We start from the raw sequence: 23,514 nt of genomic DNA, 5'->3' as shown, positions 1-23,514 counted from the left end.
TGTGTGTAAACTTTCAGAGAACATTCAGATTAAACAGTACATATTAGCCCATCAAAACATACAGAAAAAAAGAGAGACACACACACACACACACACACACACACACATACATACACACACACACACACACACACACACACACACACACACACACACACACACACACACACACACACACACACACAGCTGTATAACATTAGGCACAGGTGTTATCTGTGTTCCAGTGTGACACATACACAATGACGCACACTATGACGCATCCAGTACACAGGATAACAGTGTCACTTGAGTTCATTGTGTTTGTGTAAGTATAAAAATAATGGTGTACTCCATCATCTCTGTAGTGTCTGAGGTGTAAACACAACTCAGAGTGTATTTGAATTAGTGATTAAGTATCATTCAAAGATAATTCCTCAGGAAATTCATTTGCGTATTTGCGTCAACGTCCCCCATCACTAGCTCTGTGTCCCGAAAACACCAACACAGTTTGACTCAGTGGTAACACTATGATATGAGTAAGCACATTATTAACCACTTAGCATGTACTGGCTCAACGACCTTCCTGCATCGCACAATACACAGAATGTAAAACAGAAAGCACTTGGTTGTGGCGTGTAATGAAGGGGCATGCCAGTGTAATATCTGAAGCTTGATTTTGGTTTAAAGTTGCATGTAATCTGCTCCCTGCCCTTCTGTCTTCGTATCCTCCTTTTACCTTAACTTTGTACAGCAGATTTAAGTTTTATTTCTAAAACACATTGGTGGTGGTTAAAAGTCTTTCAAAGTAATTTTAAACTCAGGCTCAATTAAAAAAAAGAGGCGGTATAGTATGAGAGGATGTGGCTAATCTGGTATGAAGCCATGTAAAGTTATCTCAAGTCATTACTACAAACTAGCCACACTAGGCAAGCTAATCTGCCAACCCTTTAAAATCAAGAATGCCACGGCCATGATTGAATACATTTAAAAAGCCATTATCATATAAATATTTGATGTAGGCCTATATTTTGACCGACTATGTCATCTTTCATGCTTCTCAGTCACCTTAAACCTAATTTATTTGAACAAAACAAGTAAACAAGTCCAGCCTGTTTACCAGCAGAAGTGAAGTGAATGTTCAGCTCAGTTGTGAAGTTTCAAATGTGTGGTTGGACTTCACACTTGTAAATGCCGTGTTAGTGACAGACAGTTGCTGGTGATGCTGATCACAACGGCAATTCTTATTTGTATTCTTCAGTCCTTTTCCTCTTTTGCTGTTTCTGTGCAAACTCTTCTTGTTGATAACTCCTGGCTAAAACATCTACGAAATAATTGCTTACAATTGCATGTAACTTGTGCAATTTACTGTGTTGCTAACCTAGCATACACAATGAACTAGCATAAAGAAGGGAAGAGGAATATATGATGGAACATAAAAACTGGGCCATGTAGTGTTTTGGACTGAAAAACGACTCATTGCTTAACATAAAATCTATAAACCTATGCCACCTAAAAACCCAAAACCTACAGTTGTTTTCATATGACATTCAAGGTAATCGAGACAGAAGCGGCACAACACACAGGCTTATCAGTAAAGGTGCATTTTGACTGAACTATTGATGTAGCCTCCAAAGCAGTCCCATCTCACAGATTGTTATACAGCAAAAGCTTAAATCTGCTACTACAATACTAAATAATCAAAAATGTCATATATTAGATTTCTAAATAATTTCATGTCAAATGCTGTACCCCACTAAGTCTTCAACAAAGGAGTCCACTGAGCTCAGTTTTGTTAGAAAAGAACATGGTCCTCATAAGCATTGGCTGTAATAAAACATCGGGGAGAGAGTATTTATTGAGAGTCCGAGTGATTCAAAGCTGTAGTCGGGCCTATTTTGTGGTGGCCTTGAGAGAGAGAGAGCTTTTATGATGAGGGGAGGCAGGGACTGCTGCTCAATCTCTACACTAACACAACCTATTTCACCCCATTCCTCACATACTTCATGTATTACTGGTTGCTATCATTTTTCCCCCAGTCATTGCACTGTTTCTTGATCTCTGTCACTGCAGCACCTTCTTTATTATTCAGGCTTTATCTCAATCCCCCCACCCCCACCCCCACACACGTTCTTTTGTCATCATCTCTTGTTCCTCAGTTTCTTGCTTTTGCACCATTTCACTCTCTCATTTTCTTTCTGGTTGTCTATCCACATTCATCTCTCTCTCGTCCCTCCCCCACGGCACTCTGCTCCTTGGCTGTATGTTAGCTTGTACGTAGTAGTGGTGGTGCTGCTGCTGGTGGAAGAATGGATGGAGAGGATGGAAAGGGAGGTGGAGGGAAGAGGAGCTGGGGCGGAGGCGGCGAAAGGGGCTTTCGGTGAGCAGGGGTTGTCATGGTAACAGGCTGAGCCAACCAGTAGCAGGGGTACTTGTAACGGTTAGCCGTATATGGCAGTCTGGCGAAGGAGGAAGTGGTATTCATCAATCCAATACTCGCAGGAAGAAGGAGCGTGTTAAAATAATTATGGCGCTGCAGTTTTGTCCACTTACAAACATTGCTAAATTGAACCCAGGAGATGGAGTGGACACTATGGTCCAAATTGAGGATATGCAGATACGTAATGCATACACACACGATGGCACTCATTCAAAAACAGACCCCTATTACATGCAGTGAAATTCACAAACACACATACGCACACCAGGCAACGTTGAATGCACACACAGTCACATAGTGATGCACAACAAATGTGTGGGCACACCCAACACATTTACAGATAACTGTGCAATATAATAAGCATAACAAGTCGCACAGAGAAAGAGCTAAGCTAAGCAAAACCCACAGGAGCGGCACACAAAATAGCTGAATAAAATATGGAGCACAAACTTTGCTCTCTCATCCTCTGGACCTGAACCCTTTTTCTCTTTCTGTCATTCTCTTTTTTACAATCTTTCACTATCTTTCACACACACACACACACACACACACACACACACACACACACACACACCTATGTGTCTCTCTGATGTCCTTTATTAGAAGAGTACTACATATAAATAAGACAACAAAAAAACACTGCAGAAACAAGCATCATCATGAGTGTGAGCGCACTGTGGCTGTCCTCCAAGAGGCACCACTGGCCAGTGGGTGTGTGTGTGTGTGTGTGTGTGTGTGCGTGTGCGTGTATTTTAGGCTGCCATGCTGTAAGTCAATATAGTTGAGGATCTGTGTGTGCTGCTACAGTATAGCAAGCTAGCTGTGTCTGTCTCCCACAGACAGTCCATTAGCATCAGCAGGCCTGTCTGACTCATCGCCACACTGCAGGAACTGGAGGAACACACTGTGACCGCACAAGCATGCGCCCACACATACAGTACATATCAACAGAAAACAGCACACAAACATGAATGAACCCAATAACACAAAATAGCATAAAAAATATGCATAAGTGATGGACACCAAACACACAAACAATTCAAATGCACTGTGAGGTGTTTCCAAGGACAGCAGCTCCTCGGCGATCAAGAGCTGAAGTGATTAGTTGATTAATCTATTTGTCAATCGACAGAAAATTCATCTGCAACAGTTTTGATAATTGATTTAATAATAAAACACGGCGTAATATAAGCTTCTCAATTGCGAAGTTTTTCTTTTTTTTTTTTTTTTTTTTTAACTTTTTTTATTTGAATTTAAAATTTTAACAAAAAGTGACACAACATAGTGAGCAAAGTGAACATGATTTGCTGCTTTTAAGTGTTAACAAACTGAATATCTCAAGTTCTGGACGATTAGGTTAACAAAACAAGCAATCTAAAGATATTACCTGGGGCTTCAGAAAAAAAAATGTCACTATTTCCTGACATTTCATAAAGAAAAAATGAATTAATCGAAAAGGTGGATTAACTGATAATGAAAATAATTGTTAGTTTGAACCATAGTCTAGAATATAGATTATAAACATTAAGGTTAGTGCTCATCTGTGGCACATCTGAGAGGAGAGGTGGAAATGAGAGAGGGAGAGGAGAGGAAAGAAGAGGAGAGGAGATTTATGGGGATAGATGAAGGCGGTGGCGTAGATAGAGGGAGGTGGATTTCCTTATTTCCTTTTGTTCAGGCTACTACAGGGACAGAGACGGGAGCAGGCGCTCTACAGTCTCAATTATAGACATCTTAGGACTGGGGAAACACAGGCCATTAAAGCCGAGCCAAAAACACACACTCCTTAAAAGCGAGGACAAGCCACCGCTCAGCAGGAGATGTGTGTATGTGTGTATGTGTGTGTGTGTGTGTGTGTGTGTGTGTGTGTGTGTGTGTGTGTGTGTGTGTGTGTGTGTGTGTGTGTGTGTGTGTTGGCGAGTGAGTGTGCATGCTGCAGCTCAAGCACCCCGCATTTCCTGTGTACGTGTGCACAAGTGTGTATACTCAATTACCCTGCAGAGAAATAAACTGGTTGGAGGGAGAGGAGGGAGCGAAGGAGACGAGGGGAGAGACTGCCGGAGGGAGACGTTAAATTGATCCCTGTCCTGCAGTTTTGGAGTTATCTGGAAAAAAACACTGGTGCATGTGTTTGTGTTACAGGTTCACATGTGTGGAGAGGACTGATTTAAGCTCAGCACAGCAGGGAATCTGCCATTTCTCCAAACACACATCGGCACAATGGAGCAGAGCTGGTGTGAGCCTAATGGGTATAGACACAAACAAATGGAAAACACAAACCAAGCCTGCTTCAGCGCGTGTAAAATACACCTGTCATCCTGCTTTGCCTCGCTGCAAAGACATCTTCTAGCTGCATGAATTCTCAAGGCTGCAATGTGTAATTATTTTTTGATAAAATAATCTATTTGTTTTTCCAACAGATTTGTGAGACTGTAACATACAAAAAAGAATAGGAGCTTAGCTGGGTTACATCCAATATATAACCTCGGCAATACTGAATGTTTCGAAGCCTCATGAATACTGAAATGCCATGCCAAATCCCATATTCAGAAAACGCTCGCCCTTTTTTATGCTGCCACTCTTATCCGTGCAGATGTGTGTAGAGCTGAAACAATTAAAGGCAGGGTTGGTAATGTTGAAAAGCTAGAAAGATTTGAAAGTAGCATCTCCTGGGAGCTCCATTTTAACCATTTTAATAAAATGAAGGGTTTTATTCGGGCTCGAGTCCATACATGCAGTTAATGGATACAGGCACGCAGAACTGAAGGCTTGGTTAGCAACGATTAGCTCTGATTAGTGGTTAGCTCCAGTTAGCTAGCGCCGTTATAAAGATATAGAGTGGAGGAGACTGCCGCGGAGAGGGGTAACAACCAGACTCTGATAAATGACGTCCGGGGAGCTTTCACAGCAGCGTGGCCGCGTTGTTTCAACGGTTTTATTAGTACAGTTAATCCCACAGCAAGACCAGCAGCAGCATGCTACTGCTAACATAACAATAGCCTCTCTGAGCAAGTGCAACGTTGACGCTGTCATGCACGCGGCACGCAACTTCATGAGGGAGAGGGGCTGGAGGCAGCTCCTCTGTGTGCGCTGTAAAAAAATACACCACTGTATATATATATATATATAATATATATACTATATTTTTACTGATTTAACTGTCTAGTAAAGTTCAAAGACAGTGTTTAAAAAGTGCAATCCACATGTTTACATATGTTTATTACAGTAAATAATAAATAATCTAAATACTACTAAGTGTGGTAAAGCCACATATTTGTTTTTATATTTCTGCAATCTGCACTTTAGATTGTGTGATTTGTTTCTGACTTTCATATGGATGTTTACACCAGGCTTGGTCAGTGCTCAATATACTACTGTGATTGAAGTGGTTAAATAAAAGATGTCATTCATATAAATTCATCAATCATTCATCAATCACCTAATTTCATCATCACAAACAGGCCTGGCCTCCAGGAAAGAACAGTTTGTTTAATCTATCTTGTGTTGTTCATACTATACAATGATTTATTGCTTGTCTTTGTTGAATAATACATTAGGTTATTTTCCAAAATCGGTCAGCCCTAACCTCCAGAATGGGGAAGAGCTTCTTCCCTCAAGTAGTCAGACTGTTGAACAACAAAACATGATGCAAATTTTTCACACTGAACTGAAATGCACTCCTGCACTTTTTCTCTGCTGATAAATTCTATAATTCTATATATTCTACCTCCACCTCACTGTGAACCTAACTCATAACAATCAGTGTTACAAGTCTACTTATGCCCTGTCTTTTGTTGTCTGTCCTGTCCATTGTCTTAAATGCACTACTTTAAGTAGTAATTGCACTTTATGTATCTATAATGTGTGTCTCAAATCTCGTTTTTATATATTTTAAATGTAACACCACTTGATCCTTGGTGAAACGTTGTTTTGTCTCACTATATACAGTGTATATGGTTGAAATGACAATAAAACCCACTTCACTTGCTACCAGCCAGGCTAAAGCTAATATCGTTAGCCTAAAGAAACAAGGCGTCTGTCCCAACTAGCGCTACGGTACGGAGCTGCGACGCTGGAAACGTAACACTAATCTACAACAGCAGTCTTTGTCTGATATAACGTAATTTACACTGATTTAAGTATTCTTGAAAACACAGTTTGTTGCTAGTGCGTGACATGCAGGCTCTGCATGCACAGCAAACCATCAATCACAATCTATGTTGATCAATATATCAAACAAACAAGCAGGCCCAGCTAGTCGACCACAACCTGAAATTTAGAGGAAGCAACATGCATGCATTATTACTATCATTCACTTTAGCCTGGATTGATAGTATTATATGAATACAATAGAGAGCCGAAGTCACGCCCTTCTACTTCCGGCCAAAGGGACCTATCTTTCGAAAAAATATGAACAAGAGTCAATGGAGAGATAATAATTATTTTTGTATCCCGTTTGAATTGAGCCATGGATTACAAATATGATGTTCATCAATTTAAAATATAATTTTTCAACCGAAGAAAGTCTCAGTTTATTGTTAAACTGTATAAGACTGTGAAAATACGTAATTAGAAAGACTACACACTTCAATGTCGCGTGGATGACGTCTCGCTGAAGCTACGATGTCTCTGTGTATCATCTTGCTTGTTCTTTTGCTTATCTGCTGAAAACACTTCACTGGATAAAACACATCAGGTAAGATAACGTTACATGTGTTGTGGAACAGAGCTAAGCTAGCTAGCTAGCGAGCAAGTTGAGCATCAAGCTAGGTGACGTAAACTGTGTGAGACGAGAGATGTAGTTCACTGAGCGGTTTCACACAAAACTAAGTGATCATATGACAAACCTACGGCTAACTGAGACTTTCTTCAGTTGAAAAATGATCTTTTAAATTGACGAACATCATATTTGTAGTCCATGGCTCAATTGAAACGGGATCAAAAAATAATTTGCCTATCCCCGTTCACTACCGTTCATATTTTTTCCAAATTAAGGTCCCATGAGGTCCACCGGAAGGGGCGTGACTTCGGCTCTCTATGATTTCATGTCAGTCAACCGGTGTATTTAACCATCTAATTTCCCTCTCCAAAATCACTTCAGAAGAGTAGTCACAGTGCTTACTTGCTTTGGTGTTTGTAAAGCATTAAAGTTCAACAAAGACTGGTTCACATAAGAAAAGTTCCTTTTTCATTTTTATTTTCTATGTAGATGCACTCCCCTACAAAATCACCCCAGTAGTCGAGAATGATTTCTGACTGTAGAGCCTTCAAGATTTTCCCTTTCTCCTCCACCAGGCCAGCGTTCACTGCGACCAGCTCTTTGTTTTGTTTCTGGACCTCCAGAAGGGCTTTTCATGGGTCCTCAAGCTGTGTGCTGGGAGTTTCGGGAACGATGGTCGCCATGATATAGCCACAAAAAAATATTTTTGAAGATATTTTAAAGATATTTCTTGCGGTACTGGAGTATTTTGTAGTATTATTGCTGTATTGCAGTTTAGTACAAAAGTGTTTAAGTTTTGAGCTCTGTTCCAACAAATATGTGTCTCTTAATGGAGGGCAGGTTTAAAGTAACTGAACAGGTTGTGTCTCTCAGTAAGATGTGTGTTCTGTGATCAAAGCCATAGAATGTCATGGCAGGATGTGTGATGTCCTCCCCCGCCAGGAACCAAGACACCGCTTAATCACATTAGACTTGAGCGGTTGCGGTTACATTCGGTCTCGACATACTATACACTCATACTGACCGACACTAGACTCACACACTGGCCACGGTTACATTTGGTAGCCTGGTGCGTGATCTCCTCGTGACAGTCTAACTAACAAGTAGCAACATTCACTTCTAACATTTAACTTAACATAACTACCAAGATAACATTACGCGTATTTGTATGTGATAAAATACTTTCCCCTTGGTATTGTAGCCTATGAATTTTCATGAACACAATTCTAAAATGCACGAGACATAAAGGATTCTGGGATCGGTTGATAACTCAAACTTGCCAAGAACCTAGACACCCGTTTGATTACATAGACTCATGCATTAGGCACGGTTACGGTCTCGTTCAGTAGCCTGGTGCGCGGTCTCCTGGTGACAGCCTACCTACCATGTAACAAACATTTAACTTAACTACTAAGATAACCTGACGTGTATTTGTATGTGATATCCATTGATAATGTAGCCTATGAATTTCTATGTACACAATCATCTAAGATGCACGAGAAATAAAGGCTTCTGGGATCAGTTGATAACTCAAACTTGCCGAGAACCTAGACACCCATTTGAATATAGACTCATACCCTAGGTTACGGTCTCGTTCAGTAGCCTGGTGCGCGGTCTCCTCGTGACAGCCTACCTACCATGTAGCAACATTCACTTCTATAACTTTTAACTTAACATCTACCAAGATAACATGATGTCTATTTGTATGTGATGTACTTCTCCATCGATAATGAGTGAATTGCCATGAACACAATCATCTAAGAGGCACCAGAATCAAACTTGCCGAGAACCAAGACACCGCTTGATAGACTCGAGCAACATTCGGTCTCGTTCAGTAGCCTGGTGCGCAGTCTAGGTAGCTCATTTCCTGATTGATTCTACCACCACCACTCCAGTGGAGGCACTAATAAGCTAGATTACTACACACACAGTAGCAGAAGAATACCAGCAACACACAACGGCACGAATGAGGTAAAAGAAAACAACAGGAGTGAGTCGGTTCATTGACGTATGGCCCTCGATTCTCCCGGTTCAGTGACACGAGTCGGGTTAATTAACCGGCTCTTCGGTCAGTTCGTCAACACTATCCGTGTGTAGAAAAGTACCGTAAGCGGCAGCTGCTGCTGACACAGTGATCCACACACTTTTCCATGGGTAGTGAAGCTACAGTGGTCAGTGTGTTATGTTCGCTGCAAAGACGAACTAAATCACCTGATTAATGATGTAACGTAATTTACACTGAATTACGTGTTCTTGGATACACAGTTTGTTGCTAGTGTGTGACATGCAGGCTCTGCATGCACAGCAAACCACCAATCACAATCTATATTGATCAATATATCAAACAAACAAGGAGGCCCCGCTAGTCGACCACAACCTGAAATTTAGAGGAAGCAACATGCATGCATTATTACTATCATTCACTTTAGCCTGGATTGATAGAATAGCCTACAATGGTGTCATGTCAGTCAACCAGTGTATTTAACCATCTAATTTCCCTCTCCAAAATCACTTCAGAAGAGTAGTCCCAGCGCTCAAAAAAGTCCTTTTTCATTTTTATTTTCTATGTAGATGCACTCTCCCACAAAATCACCCTAGTAGTCGAGAATTATTTATTATTTCCAAATAGAGCTATTTATGTCCTCTTGTAAAAATTAGTCTTTTTTCATATCGCAAATATATCGCATGAAAAAAACCCCGCAAAGTCAGTTTTTTTTCCAATATCGTGCAGGCCTAAAATGATCATACCAAATGTTTAAAACAAACGTGACTACTGTTAGCAATGGGGCAACGAAGTGCATTTAGCTCAGGCTCGTACACGGGAGGGGTAGAGGGTGGGCGTTTTAACAGGATTACGGCGGCTACAGATGACAGATCTTTTTCACTCTTTTTCTCAGATCCCATAAGTTATTTATTGCTGTCGGGGTGTAAAGACCATTTCAAACAATATAAAAAAAGTGTATTTTGGAAATAGTTACCAACCCTGCCTTTAAAGGCCCTGACACACCAACCAGACGGGCCGACCGTCGGCAGAAAAGCCAGTCGGACTGATCAGTCGGGTCCCGAGGTCCAAAAAATGCCTCAGAACACACTGAGGCGACGCCGACTTGAGCGTACGCTCTGCGCGTGCGCGAAACGTAATACGTCTCCATAGCAGCAGGCGGCGCTGCTCTGTATTGTTTCCATTAACAGTCTGATTATTTACCAGAAAATGAAGACCGGCAGCTGATTGGACGAACGCGTCAAGTGGTTCTTTTTTCTCCGGAAATTCACAGCCAGACTGTCATGGCGGCTTGTTCAGAATACGATCTCATATTGTACTAAAATAGTTCACCGAAACGTGTTTCTGAAAACATTTTAAGCGAGAAATAGGCCATGCAGTTGCTGAATCTGTCTTCATTTCAGATTGACAAAGGTCAGTTTAAAAGATTTTCGTCAGATTTTGAGAGGCTCATCCGCTCCCCATTTCCGGGTGAGTCCCGACTGCCCTGTCCCCGACTGAACATGTCGGGTCGGCCCAAATGAATGCCGACGGCTCCTCGGATGGCCGACGGCACGGGACACACAGAACAGACTCGAGTCACGGACCTTGCCAGACGGCCCGACGCCCGATTATCGGGCTGGTGTGTCTTCTCTCTAACTAGTCGATCGACAGAAAATTACCCTGCAATGACTATGATATTTGATGAAGTGTTGGTATTTGTAAGGAAGAAATTCCTAAAATTCATTGGTTCCACCTTCTCAAACATCTTTAATGATAGTTCACGTAGTGCAAGGTTTGCTTGACAAAGAATGACGTCATCATGTATTTCGCGTCCAGCGCAAAGGCTCTAAAAGTTGTTGTGCCGCTTGGTCAGGCACCTCTGAATTTTTATTTGTTTATTTATTTGATTAGGACAGTGCACATTAATGAACATTTCTGTAAATGCGCCACTGTTAGCCAGTCGGCTAATTTTCAACTGTAGTCCTAGTTGCCTAGCATGCATGTCTTTATGGTGGGAAGAAACCAGAGCACCCGGAGAAAACCCACGCAAACACAAGAAGAACATGCAAACTCCACACAGGAAGGCCTGAGACGACCTGGGTTTGAACCCAGAACCTTCTTGCTGTGAGGCAGAAGTGCTAACCACTGAGCCACCGTGCTGCCTAAGTTTTTTTTGTAACTAGGCATGTGCTGCACTTTCCATTTCAACATGGATGGCTGGGAAGACTGGCCAAGCAGTTCTCTGTGAAACATCTTGTATGATTCTTAATGTACAGACCACAAGAACAGTCCAATGTCCTTAAATCTGTGGAAAGAAAGAGCCACCACACTGGAAAATGAAGAGGCATTTCGCCGGAGCCTAGTGTTAAAAACATGAATAGGGACATTTTTTACAGTGCACCCAGACCAGCTGCCTCCAGCCCCTCCCCTCGTGAAGTCTTGCGCCGTGTGTCTCGCACAATCACTTCAGGCTCAGACGCTACCGTTAGTAGTAGCATATTGCTGGTGTTCTTACCTTGGGATTAACTGTACTAATAAAACCGTACAAAACACTGCGGCCACACCGCTGTGGAAGCTCCCTGAATGTCAGTGACGGTTCCACAGCTGCCTGTACCCGTTGCTGACATGTTCACCGAGTGGACGGGACAATTTGACGTAGTAGAACTTTACCCTGGACAGCATTGTGAAAGGGATGCTTACTCTGACTCACAAAAAAAAAAAAAAAAAGACTGCTCCACTTGAAGAATCTGATGACTTAAGGGTCACAGACTGATGATTTGAATATTCGACTTTTAGGGGGCAGCCCTACAAACTAAATACCTTCGGATTGCTATTCAGACCAAACATGCAGTTTGAAGAGAGAGATTGGAATTTTTTTACTATTTCCAGACACATAATTGATCACACAATCAATCAATAAGTTAAGAAAATAATCGGCAGATGAATTGATAATGAAAAATCGTAAGCTGTAGCCCTACGTGTGTGCATATGAATGTCTGCACAGTGTATTTGGGTTAACAGGTTAGAGAGTTTCTTTGCATGTTTGTGTGCACTGATGTGAGTGTCTGTGTGTGTGAGTGTCTGTGTGTGTGTGTGTGTGTGTGTGTGTGTGTGTGTGTGTGTGTGTGTGTGTGTGTGTGTGTGTGTGTGTGTGTGTGTGTGTGTATGTGTGTGTGTGTCTTCATCCGTGTTTATTGAGGTAGACGGTAAGATAGATGCTTTGAAGGAGACAGGGTGTTGTCTGGCAAAACTATTTTAGGAAATCAAAGCTCACACACACACACACACAATCCACACTGAAGCAGGCAGACTGAGACAAAAATAAAGAGGCAGGTACAAAAATAGAGACACAAAAAGGATGAGGCAGACAGACAGAGACAAAGTGATGTGTAAGATATTAATAACACTCAGACTCAGGTGAGAACTCACCCTACTCAAATTACCGGCATACTTAATGGCACGCACACTCCATCAGAACACACATACACTCTCTCACATTCAACCACACACACACACACACACAAACATAAAAACTCTCATATCTCACACTGGGGTCATGTGGAGCAACTGTGCGACACAGATATGACCTTCGGGATAGAAGAGGATAGAGCACACACCTTCAGTGTAAGAGGCAAACGGTTCGGGCTCCAGAGAAAGGGTAGTGATGTCGGAGCACAGGACCTGGATGGGGCTCAACATCCTGGGGGAGGACTCCAGGGTGGAGAGGGGTGGACAGGATGGGCGGAGCTCTTCAGGCTATAGCCAGGAGCAGCCCTGCAAGAGGAGCAAGTATGGAGGGAAGGGAAAGGAGGGAGAGGGGCAACAGGGAGGAGCAGAGAGTAAGGAGGGAAGGACCAGGGAGGGTGAATGGGGTTAAGGGTAGGGACTGAGTTACTGCATCACCACATCCGGCCATGAGTACTCACCAGAGAAAAAAATACCGATGGCGTATTTACGATTATTCTTTATCTATACAACATGATGTATTCACAGGTTGGGTTTGGCAGGAAGGCTTGCAAGACATGCAGTATGGAGATAGATTGACAGCTTGTGGGACAGAGTCTTAATATGTTTAGTAAGCCTCTTTTCCGAAATGAAGTTTTGCAGGTGACTGTAACAAGAAGCTTAGATAGCTCTCACATTTCCCCAGAGGTGATTGACAATTAGAAAAGAGCAGTGAGAGCTGGTGAAAGCTCTCTTACTTACATATAGGTATGATGACTAACAATTACTTTCATTATTGATTAATCTGTCAGTTGCAAAGGCAAGACTAGGACAGCACTCCAATATGACTTTTTAATACTGCCACACCAATATTAAGTCAAAGTGGAGTGCTGTCCTAGTCTTGCCTTTACATATTAATATCCATATTAAGGATCCAGCACCCGGTCTTCAAGGTCTAATTGTGAATTGAGCATGTTGGGTCTTATTTTTTATCTGTTAAAATGTCAAACATAATGACATCTGCTTATCACAGGTTTCTAAAGTCCAAAGCAATTCACTGTCAAGTCAAGTGAGCATGAAAACCCAAAGGAATACAGTTTAAAATTCTATAAAATTAAGGCATTCAATATAATTGTTGGAGATGCTGCAATCAGCAAATGTTTGGAATTTTTACTTTTAGAGTTACATATGCAATTTATATTTTCACATATTTGTTGTTTGTACAATGTAAAATGTTTACCATTTAGCTGTTTTAACTTAACAGCATTGATACTTCTGTAAATGGTGCACAATAATTATGAGTTATTGTGCTTGCATTATTTACGAAATGGAATCAGTAATAAATAATGCATTAACAAAAACAAAAAGAATTTTAGTACAATATAGAATTGTTATTATTTCCTCATCCATCCTTGAACCCAATGCCGCTCCAGTTGGAGGTGAGGGTTTAGCAAAGGGAGATGTTGGGGAGGGCAAAAGAAGTGAGAGGACGGGAGTAAAAGATGGAGGGAAGAAGGAAGGGGAAGGACGTTAAGGTAGAGGGAGGTTAAGCATCCCTCCCCTGTAGGAGCGAAAGGGCAGGGGAATCCCCACGGGAAGATCTACAGACACACTGTTATGTATGCGCACACATATAAACACACACAAACCCCTTGCAGGCAGACAGACAGACACACACACATACACACATACATACATACATACATACATACATACATAGACCTGTGCAAACAAAAAGACACACAGTATGCACTCGAAGACAAAGACATGAATATGAATGCAACACAGGCAAAAAATAAAGAAAATGGAGACACACAGGTGCTTACAAAATACACCCAAGCATAAAATCACATGCACCACCACCTCTCTCTGTCTTTCTCTTTAACACACACACACACACACACACACATACAGAGGCACATTGTGTTTGAGCAGCCTTTAGAGCACTGTTGGATAATTGTTTGGCAGACACGCTACTTCAGCACCGGGCAATGCTGCGAGTTGCATTAGGGGACCGATGGGGAAAGAGAGAGAGAGGGAGGCAGTGGGGGATGGAAATGGGGAGGAGGACGGGGGATGGGATGAACATTGAGGAAAGGTGGAGGGGGTTGGAGTGAATGTAGAAGAGGAGTCAGGTAATGAATCATTTTGTTTTTGTGACAGGAAATTATCTTTTTTGGGTCATTAGGGGAATTGTTGTGAGATTGATTTTATAGCATGATTTCTACTTATTACTGCAACTATCTATTTTCAGGCTGTCCATGTGTTGCACAGTCCTTTCAGACCAATTGTGTTCAGTGGTGTGTCCACCTTGCTGTGAGCTCATCAGCAATTCACCCTGAATAATGTCTGTCTGCCTGAGATGTGTGGAATAATTAATACTGCCATTATTGGTGGGTGGAGACAACTTGTCAATCATATCGGCCAAGCATGAAAAGCAGCATGTTTGTCATCACGGACTGTTGCTATGGCAATAATGGATGGTGGTGATGGATGTTCTGCCACTAACTCATCAAAATCCTTTTCTGAAATGGACAGAGACACATATTGCCCATAGAAATACTGTACGTATAAGAAAAGACAAGCACACGTGTGCGCGCGCACACACACACACACATACACACACACACAGATATTCTTCAATCTTCTCAGCAATACAATATGTTGAATGCACTCACAACCATTTACAGAATCAACAGGCCACACTACAGGTATCCCCCTGACTACAGTATGTGCTTCTGTGTGAGGGATATTATATTACAGCACAGACACAGGAAGCATAATTCCCTTTCTGCAGTAATACGAGGATCACAAGTGAGCTCCCAACACATTCATGACCCCCAAATGATAATCCGCTGTTCTGGTCTAAAAATAAGATGAGTGTAAGAAACAGATTGGGGACAGACAGACAGGCAGGAAGGCAGACAGGGAAGCTGGTGTTCAGGTGAGATTAGTGGTGTAATTGAGATTAGCAGAAAGGGGGTTATCCAAGGTTATAATCCATCTGTTTTATGAAACAAACCAAAAGAATGAATTGGTTTGCACAGCTTTTGTGCTGCCGGACTTTTTAATACCCCGTCTGAGAGGTGATACTCTAAATATTCAATTGGACACAATGCATGTGTGTGACTCCATCATGATGTGAGAGATGGCATGCAGTGCAATGAGTATAAAAGAATGTGTTGGAAATTTCTGGCTTGTTTTTTTTCCGGAAATTACTGTATGCTGTTTGCAGAAAAAAAAAAGCTATTCTTCCACAGAAACAGAGGTATGTACACACACATTCGGACACACAGGCCAGATCAATTCTTCCCTGCAGTGTGACAAAACAGCTGTTACACAAGGTAAGAAAGTGGTTCCAAAAGCATAAATAAACAAAAACACAGAAATGAAAGGTGCAGGACACAAAACAAATTGAGAAGAGTCTGAAGAAATAAAGACGAGGGAAGAAGGAGGAAAACTCGCCCAGAGACGGCTTAATTTTTAAGAGGAGAGTGTTTTGCTTCCTAGTTCTTGTTGCTCTGTCTGCAACTCTGTCTGAACAACACAGAGCTTACAGACGATTTAGGAAGCCGTCCTGAGCTTGTTTTTGCCACAATACATTTTCACACATATACACTTTGGCACACACACACACACACACACACACATATAGAGAAACACGCTCTCATGGGGGCACACTTAAACATACACTTTGTAACATTTAGACAAATGCCGCTTCCTCTGTCATGTTCTTACCTTCAGTCACATAGTTGTGGTCGGGGAGGAAGCCGCGGTGGTTGAGCGTCGGGGTGGCGTCAGTGTCTTCGCCCATCGGCGGGGCTGGGGGAAGCGCCCGTCTTGGTGGGGCGGCGTGGTGGTGGCAGATCGGTGGTGGAGGGGGTGGTGGGGATTCCGGTCAGCACAGCGCCCATACTTTCGCCCGCAGACGTCTCCTCAGCACAAGGGCGCAGAGCCGGGCATCCTGTCCTTAACTAAGGAGGGAGTGGGCCGGTCCCGTCGAGGGATGGGTGCGTGTAGGAGTCCACACAACTGCTTCTGAGAGCCAGATGCAAACCTGCAGGAGGAGGATTATTTGAAAACAGTTCAAAAACTACCATGGGTGAGATTGTTCACTCTGCAGTTGCTGAGTCCAGGTGTGGCCAGACCAATTCTACTCTCGCAAACACACACAACATACACAGCTCTGTGCTCTCAGAAATGGGTAAAGCCCCTACTTGTTAATTCTCCAAGAGAAGAGAGGAGATGAAGAGGAGGAGAGTGGGGGGAGGGGAGAGAAGGATGAGCAGTGGCCCTGGTCGGTGTATCTGCAGTGCTGCTGCTTCTGCAGTGAAATCACACTCATGGACACACTATATACAGTGGGACAAACACTAACTCACCTACACACTCGGCAGCTTGTGGGTCAGGTACTCCTCAGTGGATCCTCCATGAATAATGTATCTCTCCTCCTCAGCGGGTAACTGTCTCTCTGGTTTCTCGGCTGTTCCAGGATGAGGAGGAAAATCCTACTGGCCCTTTCTGCTGCAGTCTGTGCTCTGGCGTATGTATGAAAGGCAGAGTGAGAGGTAGAGAGAGGGGGAGGGAGAGGGAGAGAGAGAGAGAGAGAGAGAGAGAGAGGGAGACGATCTGTCCTGCTGCGCTCATACGTGTGTGGGATGCATCAGAGCGGGCCCCTCCCACTCCTGGGACTAGCCAATCAGAGCTGAGATCTGCCTGACCACTGACTGCAGGTGATTAAATATGATAAAGAAACAGAGAGGGATAGAGTGGGTGGCAGAGTGAAAGTGGCAATGTCTTCTAGGGTTGTGACTAATGGGAGAGAAAGCAGAGAGAGCCAGAGAGAGGATGAGAGTACAGTAGGACTGTTTCACTTGAATGCTGAATATGAACCACTACAGTGACTACTAGAGGATTCACCCTGAGACATAATTCAATTAGCACAGAGACGACTAAAACACACACACACACACACACACACACACACACACACACACACACACACACACACACACACAGATTTTATTAGCAGAATCTATACGCAAGTCTGCATAGAAGGTAGAGCTTTAATTACTGTTTATCAACTTAGAGCAGTTGCATATCATTTTATGATCTGATCAAGTTATCGTTCTATGAATTTCTGTAGTTCAACAATTGGGAAATCTAGAAAATACCATTAGCTTATCTTAGCATAAAATCTCAACTTTAGTATTTGCACAGTAAAAAACAAGATATAACGTTTTAAATATTACGCTTTAGAGGTTCTGTTCAGCAAATTATGTTACCTTTGGACAGAGCTATGCTAGCTGTTTCCATGTTTCCAGTATTTGTGCTAAGCTAGGCTAAGGGTCCTCTGGCTCCATCTTCATATTTAATGGACAGACATGAAAGTTACATTAATCTTCTTGACTAACTTTCGGTAAAAATTCATTAGCGTATGTCAAACTGTTCCTTTAGTGATTCCGAACAAACTATACTGTAATTACAAAACTAACAAAAATATTTAAATCATTTAAAGCCATTGCCAAATGAGTTGATACAAAGCTAATTACTACACTGTTGCACTACACAAAACTCTCTCTGTATTTCTTACTATGGCTATGTTTACAAAATGGTGCCGTCCGGCAACATTCACGTGCAGAAGCCAGAGTGATGCGTTTTACGTCACAGGGCAACAGCGGCGTTCAGCTTTGGAGACAAAGAGGACGTAAAAATTACAAGATAATTACCTCTTCTGAAGAGCTCATCATGTTTTTTTTAATCTTCCGTGTCCTCCTTGATAAACGCTACTAGCAACTGTGTGGAGGAGGGGTGGAGGAGGGGTGCAGGTGGTGCATGTGGATGCGCCGTCAGTGTTGTTGTCATTACTTAGAATTCCTTATGGGGGCGACAGAAACTACACACTATAGCTTTAAGTCTTTATGTTAAGTTTTAAATGATTGTTTGGTTAAATGTAATGCATAATAGTGAAGCACATTTCATTGCTTTGAATTAAGAGTTGGCAATACCACAAAAAAGCAATACCAGTGCCAGAATCTCTAATATTGATACTCATACTTTTTACTAAAAAGCAGCTATTGTACTATTATGTACTAGGGAAGAGCCATGTGTCCTAAATTATGAGGTGAATGCATCATAAATGGGCTACTTCATTTATTGGATTTGCCACTAAAGAACGTGAAGACAGATCAGTTTTCTTTTGTGTCGATATTATTGATAGTATAGTATAGGATTTTTTTCATTATCAATTTTGATGATCAATTTATCATTCAGTCAATATATCCGTCACAATTTCATCTTCAAATAGCTTGTTTTGTTTAACCAACACTACAAAACTCAAGGATATTAACTATTTACTATCACAGAGGACTAAGAAAACTAGCAAATGTTCACATTTCACAAACTTCACATGCAATTTTCACAGTTATTACAAGATTTGCTATTAATTAGCAAATCTTTTGATAATTGATTTGTCACAAGCAATTTTTTTAGATTTCAATTTCTGACATTTTCTTTCAATCAACCAATCCGTTTATCATTTCTGCTCTAGTTGGTAGTATCCATACTCAAAAAAAGACTTCAGGTATCTGCCCTACTTTGCACATCAGTTTGATAATTCTATATATGATCTTGCATTAATTTGCCATATAAAGTATATCAACATTAGAAAAATATCCTTATTGATATTAGGATGAAATAGTTCAACCATATTGCCTAACCCTACAAGAAGAGATCAGAAATTATTACTGGCTATAAGAGCACTTAAATTCACCCACCAACACACACACACACACACACACACACACACACACAGAGGCTTCAGTCAGTGTGGCAGCAGAGTGAGGGGCTGCCAGTGACAGTTGGTGCCATCACTAATGCTGGCTGTCTGCCACCGGGCTTTAACACCCCCCCCAAGTAAGAAGAGCTGTTTATCTGAGTTACTCCAAGACTGCCCACCCAATACTTACCAATGATGGGCAATGCTCCACCACCATATCTGCCCTTCTAACTGCTAACTAACAACTAACATCCACCACAAAGCTCCCCAAAGCCCACCCACTGTTTCCCATATAGCTACTGTTCTACCTGCACCTCTCTATCTATTCAACCCAACCATATACCACCAAAATCCCCCTGTTGTTAAATCTCTAAACCCAGAAGGTTTGGTGTTTAGCTCTTACTGAAGGCCCCATCAGTGTTAGATCTGACCCATTTGTCAAACCCAAAGCAGAAAGAAAGAGGTGAGAGACAATACTAATGTTTTTATCGTTTTCAGTATTCTTGGACATGCTTTCATATCTGTTTGTATAACTATGATTGGCTAAAGCTATAAAGACATATGGATATTGCATATTTGCAATCATCAAGACCTATTATAGTGCTGCATAAAGTATATAAAGTTGTTCCTTGTTACAATTTTTCCTGTTCAATTTGTTGTTCACTCAATTAAGAATGGAGATTTGTAATGGTTAATTGATCATTCATATGAAAAAAAGAATATCATCAATCATTTTGGCAACCGATTAAGCGTCCATGTAATTTATCAAGCACAAATGCCAAACGTTACCTGGTTCCACCTACTAAAATATGATGATTTATTTCTTTTTTATGTTATATCACTCCATGGTGTCAGTGTATTTGCATTTTGTACTGTTGGGGTTTTCACTTAGCTAAACCACTTAGGTTCCAGTATCATGACCTAGCTAGCATAACAAAAAAAAAACACAATATAGGCCCAGGTCCTACAAACTTTCTTACAATATGTTATGTCATATTATAGAGATATGTCATAGGTAAACTTAAATCTACATTAAACAATTGTAGGGCAGAAAAACTCCGAAAAACGCTCCAAAACATGTTAACGTTAGCCGTATAGCATTGCTATGGCTAACGTGCTAGCAAACAGTTGCCTAGCTAGCTAGTAGCTAACTTTTAACGTTCGGCCACATTGCTTCTGGACAAATTATGGATATGTAAGTTCAATATTTACCGATCTTTTAACTCTAGCTTGTCCTCCACCAACCCACGGAAAGACAAATATCTGCTTTAGCTGTCTAAATGTTCAACTTTCTTCACTATCTGCAACTAACGTGATATCTGCATTTGGTGCTTGCAGGTAATGTAGCTAGCTAGCTAGCTAGCTACTGTATAAGTTAACGTTACACCAAGCTCGTTTACTAAAAAACACCTGCTGCTGATGCTGGACAAAGGGCTTCATTAGGGAACTGAGACTGAATAATTAAACAATTTCTGTGCTATTGTTTCAATAAGCTGCAAAACAAACAAAAATGTACCCGAGTGTATTTGGGTGGCAGATTATTATTTTTTTGGGATGAAACAACTAAGAAAAATGCTCCCAGACAAGTTTGCACAACAGAGAAAATTAACTACAAGGGATCAACAGATGTTCAGAGATTGCACCAAGTTTAAAAATCCATTCATATTTCATTGTCCTAAAATCCAATTTGTATGGTGGAAAAAAATAAGATCTTAGTGAAGGAGGCACAGGAAGTTAGGCCTAGGTAGAGAGCATATACTGTATGGTAGAAAGACAAGCTCACACCTAACTGTCCTTCCTCTCACACTGTAAATCCTCATAATCCAAGTTATCACTTTAATACAGTAATCACGTCATCAACCCGTTGTCTTAATACATCCATGCATCACCCCTGCATGTATGTGGGAGGTTTTTTCAGGTACATACAGTTCTGTAAATCCACTTCAGCTTGTCCTTGTTAACCTGCGGTGTGGCACCAGTCTCCCGTAGTGACCATGCCATTCAGCAGTGATTGCTTGGCCTCTGGACCGGTCCTGATACCTTGGTGACACTTGGACCGTGACCACCCACCATCCCCAACGTCACATGGACCCGATGCCCTGGAGTGAATCTGAGCTGTATTGTGTCCTCACATAATCTCCTGATGGTGGGGACACTGGTGGATAATCTTAATTTGGTTTTACATTTAACCACAACATCCAGGTTTTTAGATGTTATGTTTTAAGACACACGTACCACTCTTTAGTTGAGGCAAGGATGTACTGTCCTTGCTGGGGTCTTGATTTAGTGAAAATAAACAAGAATAACAAAAAAGATTAAATACAGCGTGAAAAAAGAGGAGCTCTACAGCTGATCTGTAGAATCACTGATGACTCATTTTAGTTCACAGATCAGTTATAAATATCAAATAGCTCTGACCCTTAACATAAACAAAAGGATTGTGGGAACAAAAATGAATGACTGTTTATCCCAGAATTTAAATAAAATGTGTATATGTGCACAGGAGGAACTATAACTAATATGTTTCACCTCAAAAGTGATTAACAAAAGCAGGCCACCTCAGACAGGTATCAAAAGCCATAAGTCAAACCACAATTAATTTTGTCTCAAGATAATACACAAGAGATACATGGGTTTTCCCACATAGACTTTTTCCAAATGTATAAAAGAAATCAATTCTTGTGACCCTCGTAGGAAACAAGGTGTCTTCCAGTCTTTGGGAATCAGATGTTTTGGCTAGTAGGCTACATTTCCTGTCATCACAGCTGATTTTATATGAGAGGGAAGTGATAAGGGAGTATAGTATTAGTATTTTATATACATTGGAAAACAGGTGAAAAAGATTACACCAAAATAAATCTAACATTGGACATGCCCAAATTCCCTGCCTCTTCTCTTAAGCAGATTAAAAGTAGAATTTTAGGCACAGCTTGTGATACAGATAAATTAACGTATGAGAGAGGGAGTGGACTTTGAGACTCCAACACAATTCAGGCCTACGGCCGGTCAACATGATAATGATCACCATCATTCATCAGTACCAATGTTTCCAATCAGATGCAGCAATGCTTGTTAGTGTCTGTTGACCTGGTGCTTCTTTCCTTTCCCACCCCCACTCCAATGTGCAGACACATGGTTGCTTAGCAACCCAAGGGCAGCCTATGGAGAACACATGCATTCTTGCACACACACACACACACACACACACACACACACACGCGCACACACACACACACACACACACACACACACACACACACACACTTGGAAAACCCACGAACTCTGAAGAAGGATGATCATCTACTCCTACTCCACCCCTCCATCATGCTCTGTGACCCCCAAAATGTGAAGAGAAACAGCCAACCCCACTGCCTGGAGGAGATTCAACCCAGTAAGCGTTGCCCAGTGACTTCTCCTCAGTGCCTTGGATACACACACACACACACACACACACACACACACATGAAAATATGCACACATAAGTCCACTGTCTCAGTAGAAAGCTGTCCCTGCACTCAATTGTATGCATAACATACTGCACATACATGCAACATAATAGTGAAATAATCCCATCAGTGTCTTTGACAAAAAGCCCTTGCTATCACGTCATATGCACATCCAGAACCTCACTTAATATTTTGTGATAGTGACTGATTATTAATAGATTTAAGACAGCAGCCATGAAATCAGCATTTCCAACAGACAAAGAGCTTTAGAAGATGAAAGTTAAAAGCTCAGCAGCCTCTACCCAGTCTAACACTATTAGCACATTAAGCGAGTGCTTAAATACAGTCAGCAGACGATGGATCAACGCAGTGCCTTGAGCAGGAGACAGCACTGAAATCCTCTTGGGGGGGGGGGTGGTTCACTACAGCAATGGCAACCAGTATGAAACTGCAGCCCCTGGGGAGTGGTGGGACTGGGTAGATTATGAGCAGCCTTGGGGCAACGCTAAACCTCTTACAGCCCCGGCACACAGAAAGGAGCAGGCAAGTGTACACACGTAAACACACCATAACATGCATGAAAACCCACACTTAAGCATGCTGTAAAATGGAAAAAAATTAAGACAGAGGTGTACGCACATACAAATAAACACCAACAATATCAGGAGTATAATTTGACGGACATACACATACATCTTGAGCTGAGTAGGGGCAAATATTTCCTCT

At 41.7% G+C, this 23,514-nt stretch overlaps 1 protein-coding gene across 6 annotated transcripts in view; it reads right to left on the bottom strand.

Moving 5' to 3' along the window:
- LOC116052560 (serine/threonine-protein phosphatase 2A 55 kDa regulatory subunit B gamma isoform) overlaps positions 1-20,688 on the bottom strand; it is a 36,095-nt gene extending 15,407 nt beyond the window's left edge. Inside the window, exons 1-4 of one of the 6 annotated variants that reach the window (XM_031303336.2) lie at positions 20,555-20,688; positions 16,947-17,102; positions 16,303-16,621; positions 12,738-12,894 (exon numbers count right to left, since the gene is read on the bottom strand). In XM_031303336.2, the coding sequence (XP_031159196.1) occupies positions 12,738-12,819 (82 nt within the window). In that variant the 5' untranslated portion in view covers positions 12,820-12,894; positions 16,303-16,621; positions 16,947-17,102; positions 20,555-20,688. Of the gene's footprint in view, positions 1-12,737; positions 12,895-14,476; positions 14,559-16,302; positions 16,622-16,946; positions 17,195-20,554 lie in introns of those variants that run through there. The other 5 variants (XM_036002621.1, XM_031303339.2, XM_036002622.1 and 2 more) reach the window with 5 other exon arrangements.
- Positions 20,689-23,514: the final 2,826 nt, after the last annotated feature.

Source organism: Sander lucioperca, chromosome 1 (assembly GCF_008315115.2).
Source record: "Sander lucioperca isolate FBNREF2018 chromosome 1, SLUC_FBN_1.2, whole genome shotgun sequence".
NCBI classification, from domain to species: Eukaryota; Metazoa; Chordata; class Actinopteri; order Perciformes; family Percidae; genus Sander; species Sander lucioperca.
Note: the sequence above shows the minus strand (reverse complement) of the source record. Positions and strands in the feature narration are given on the sequence as shown.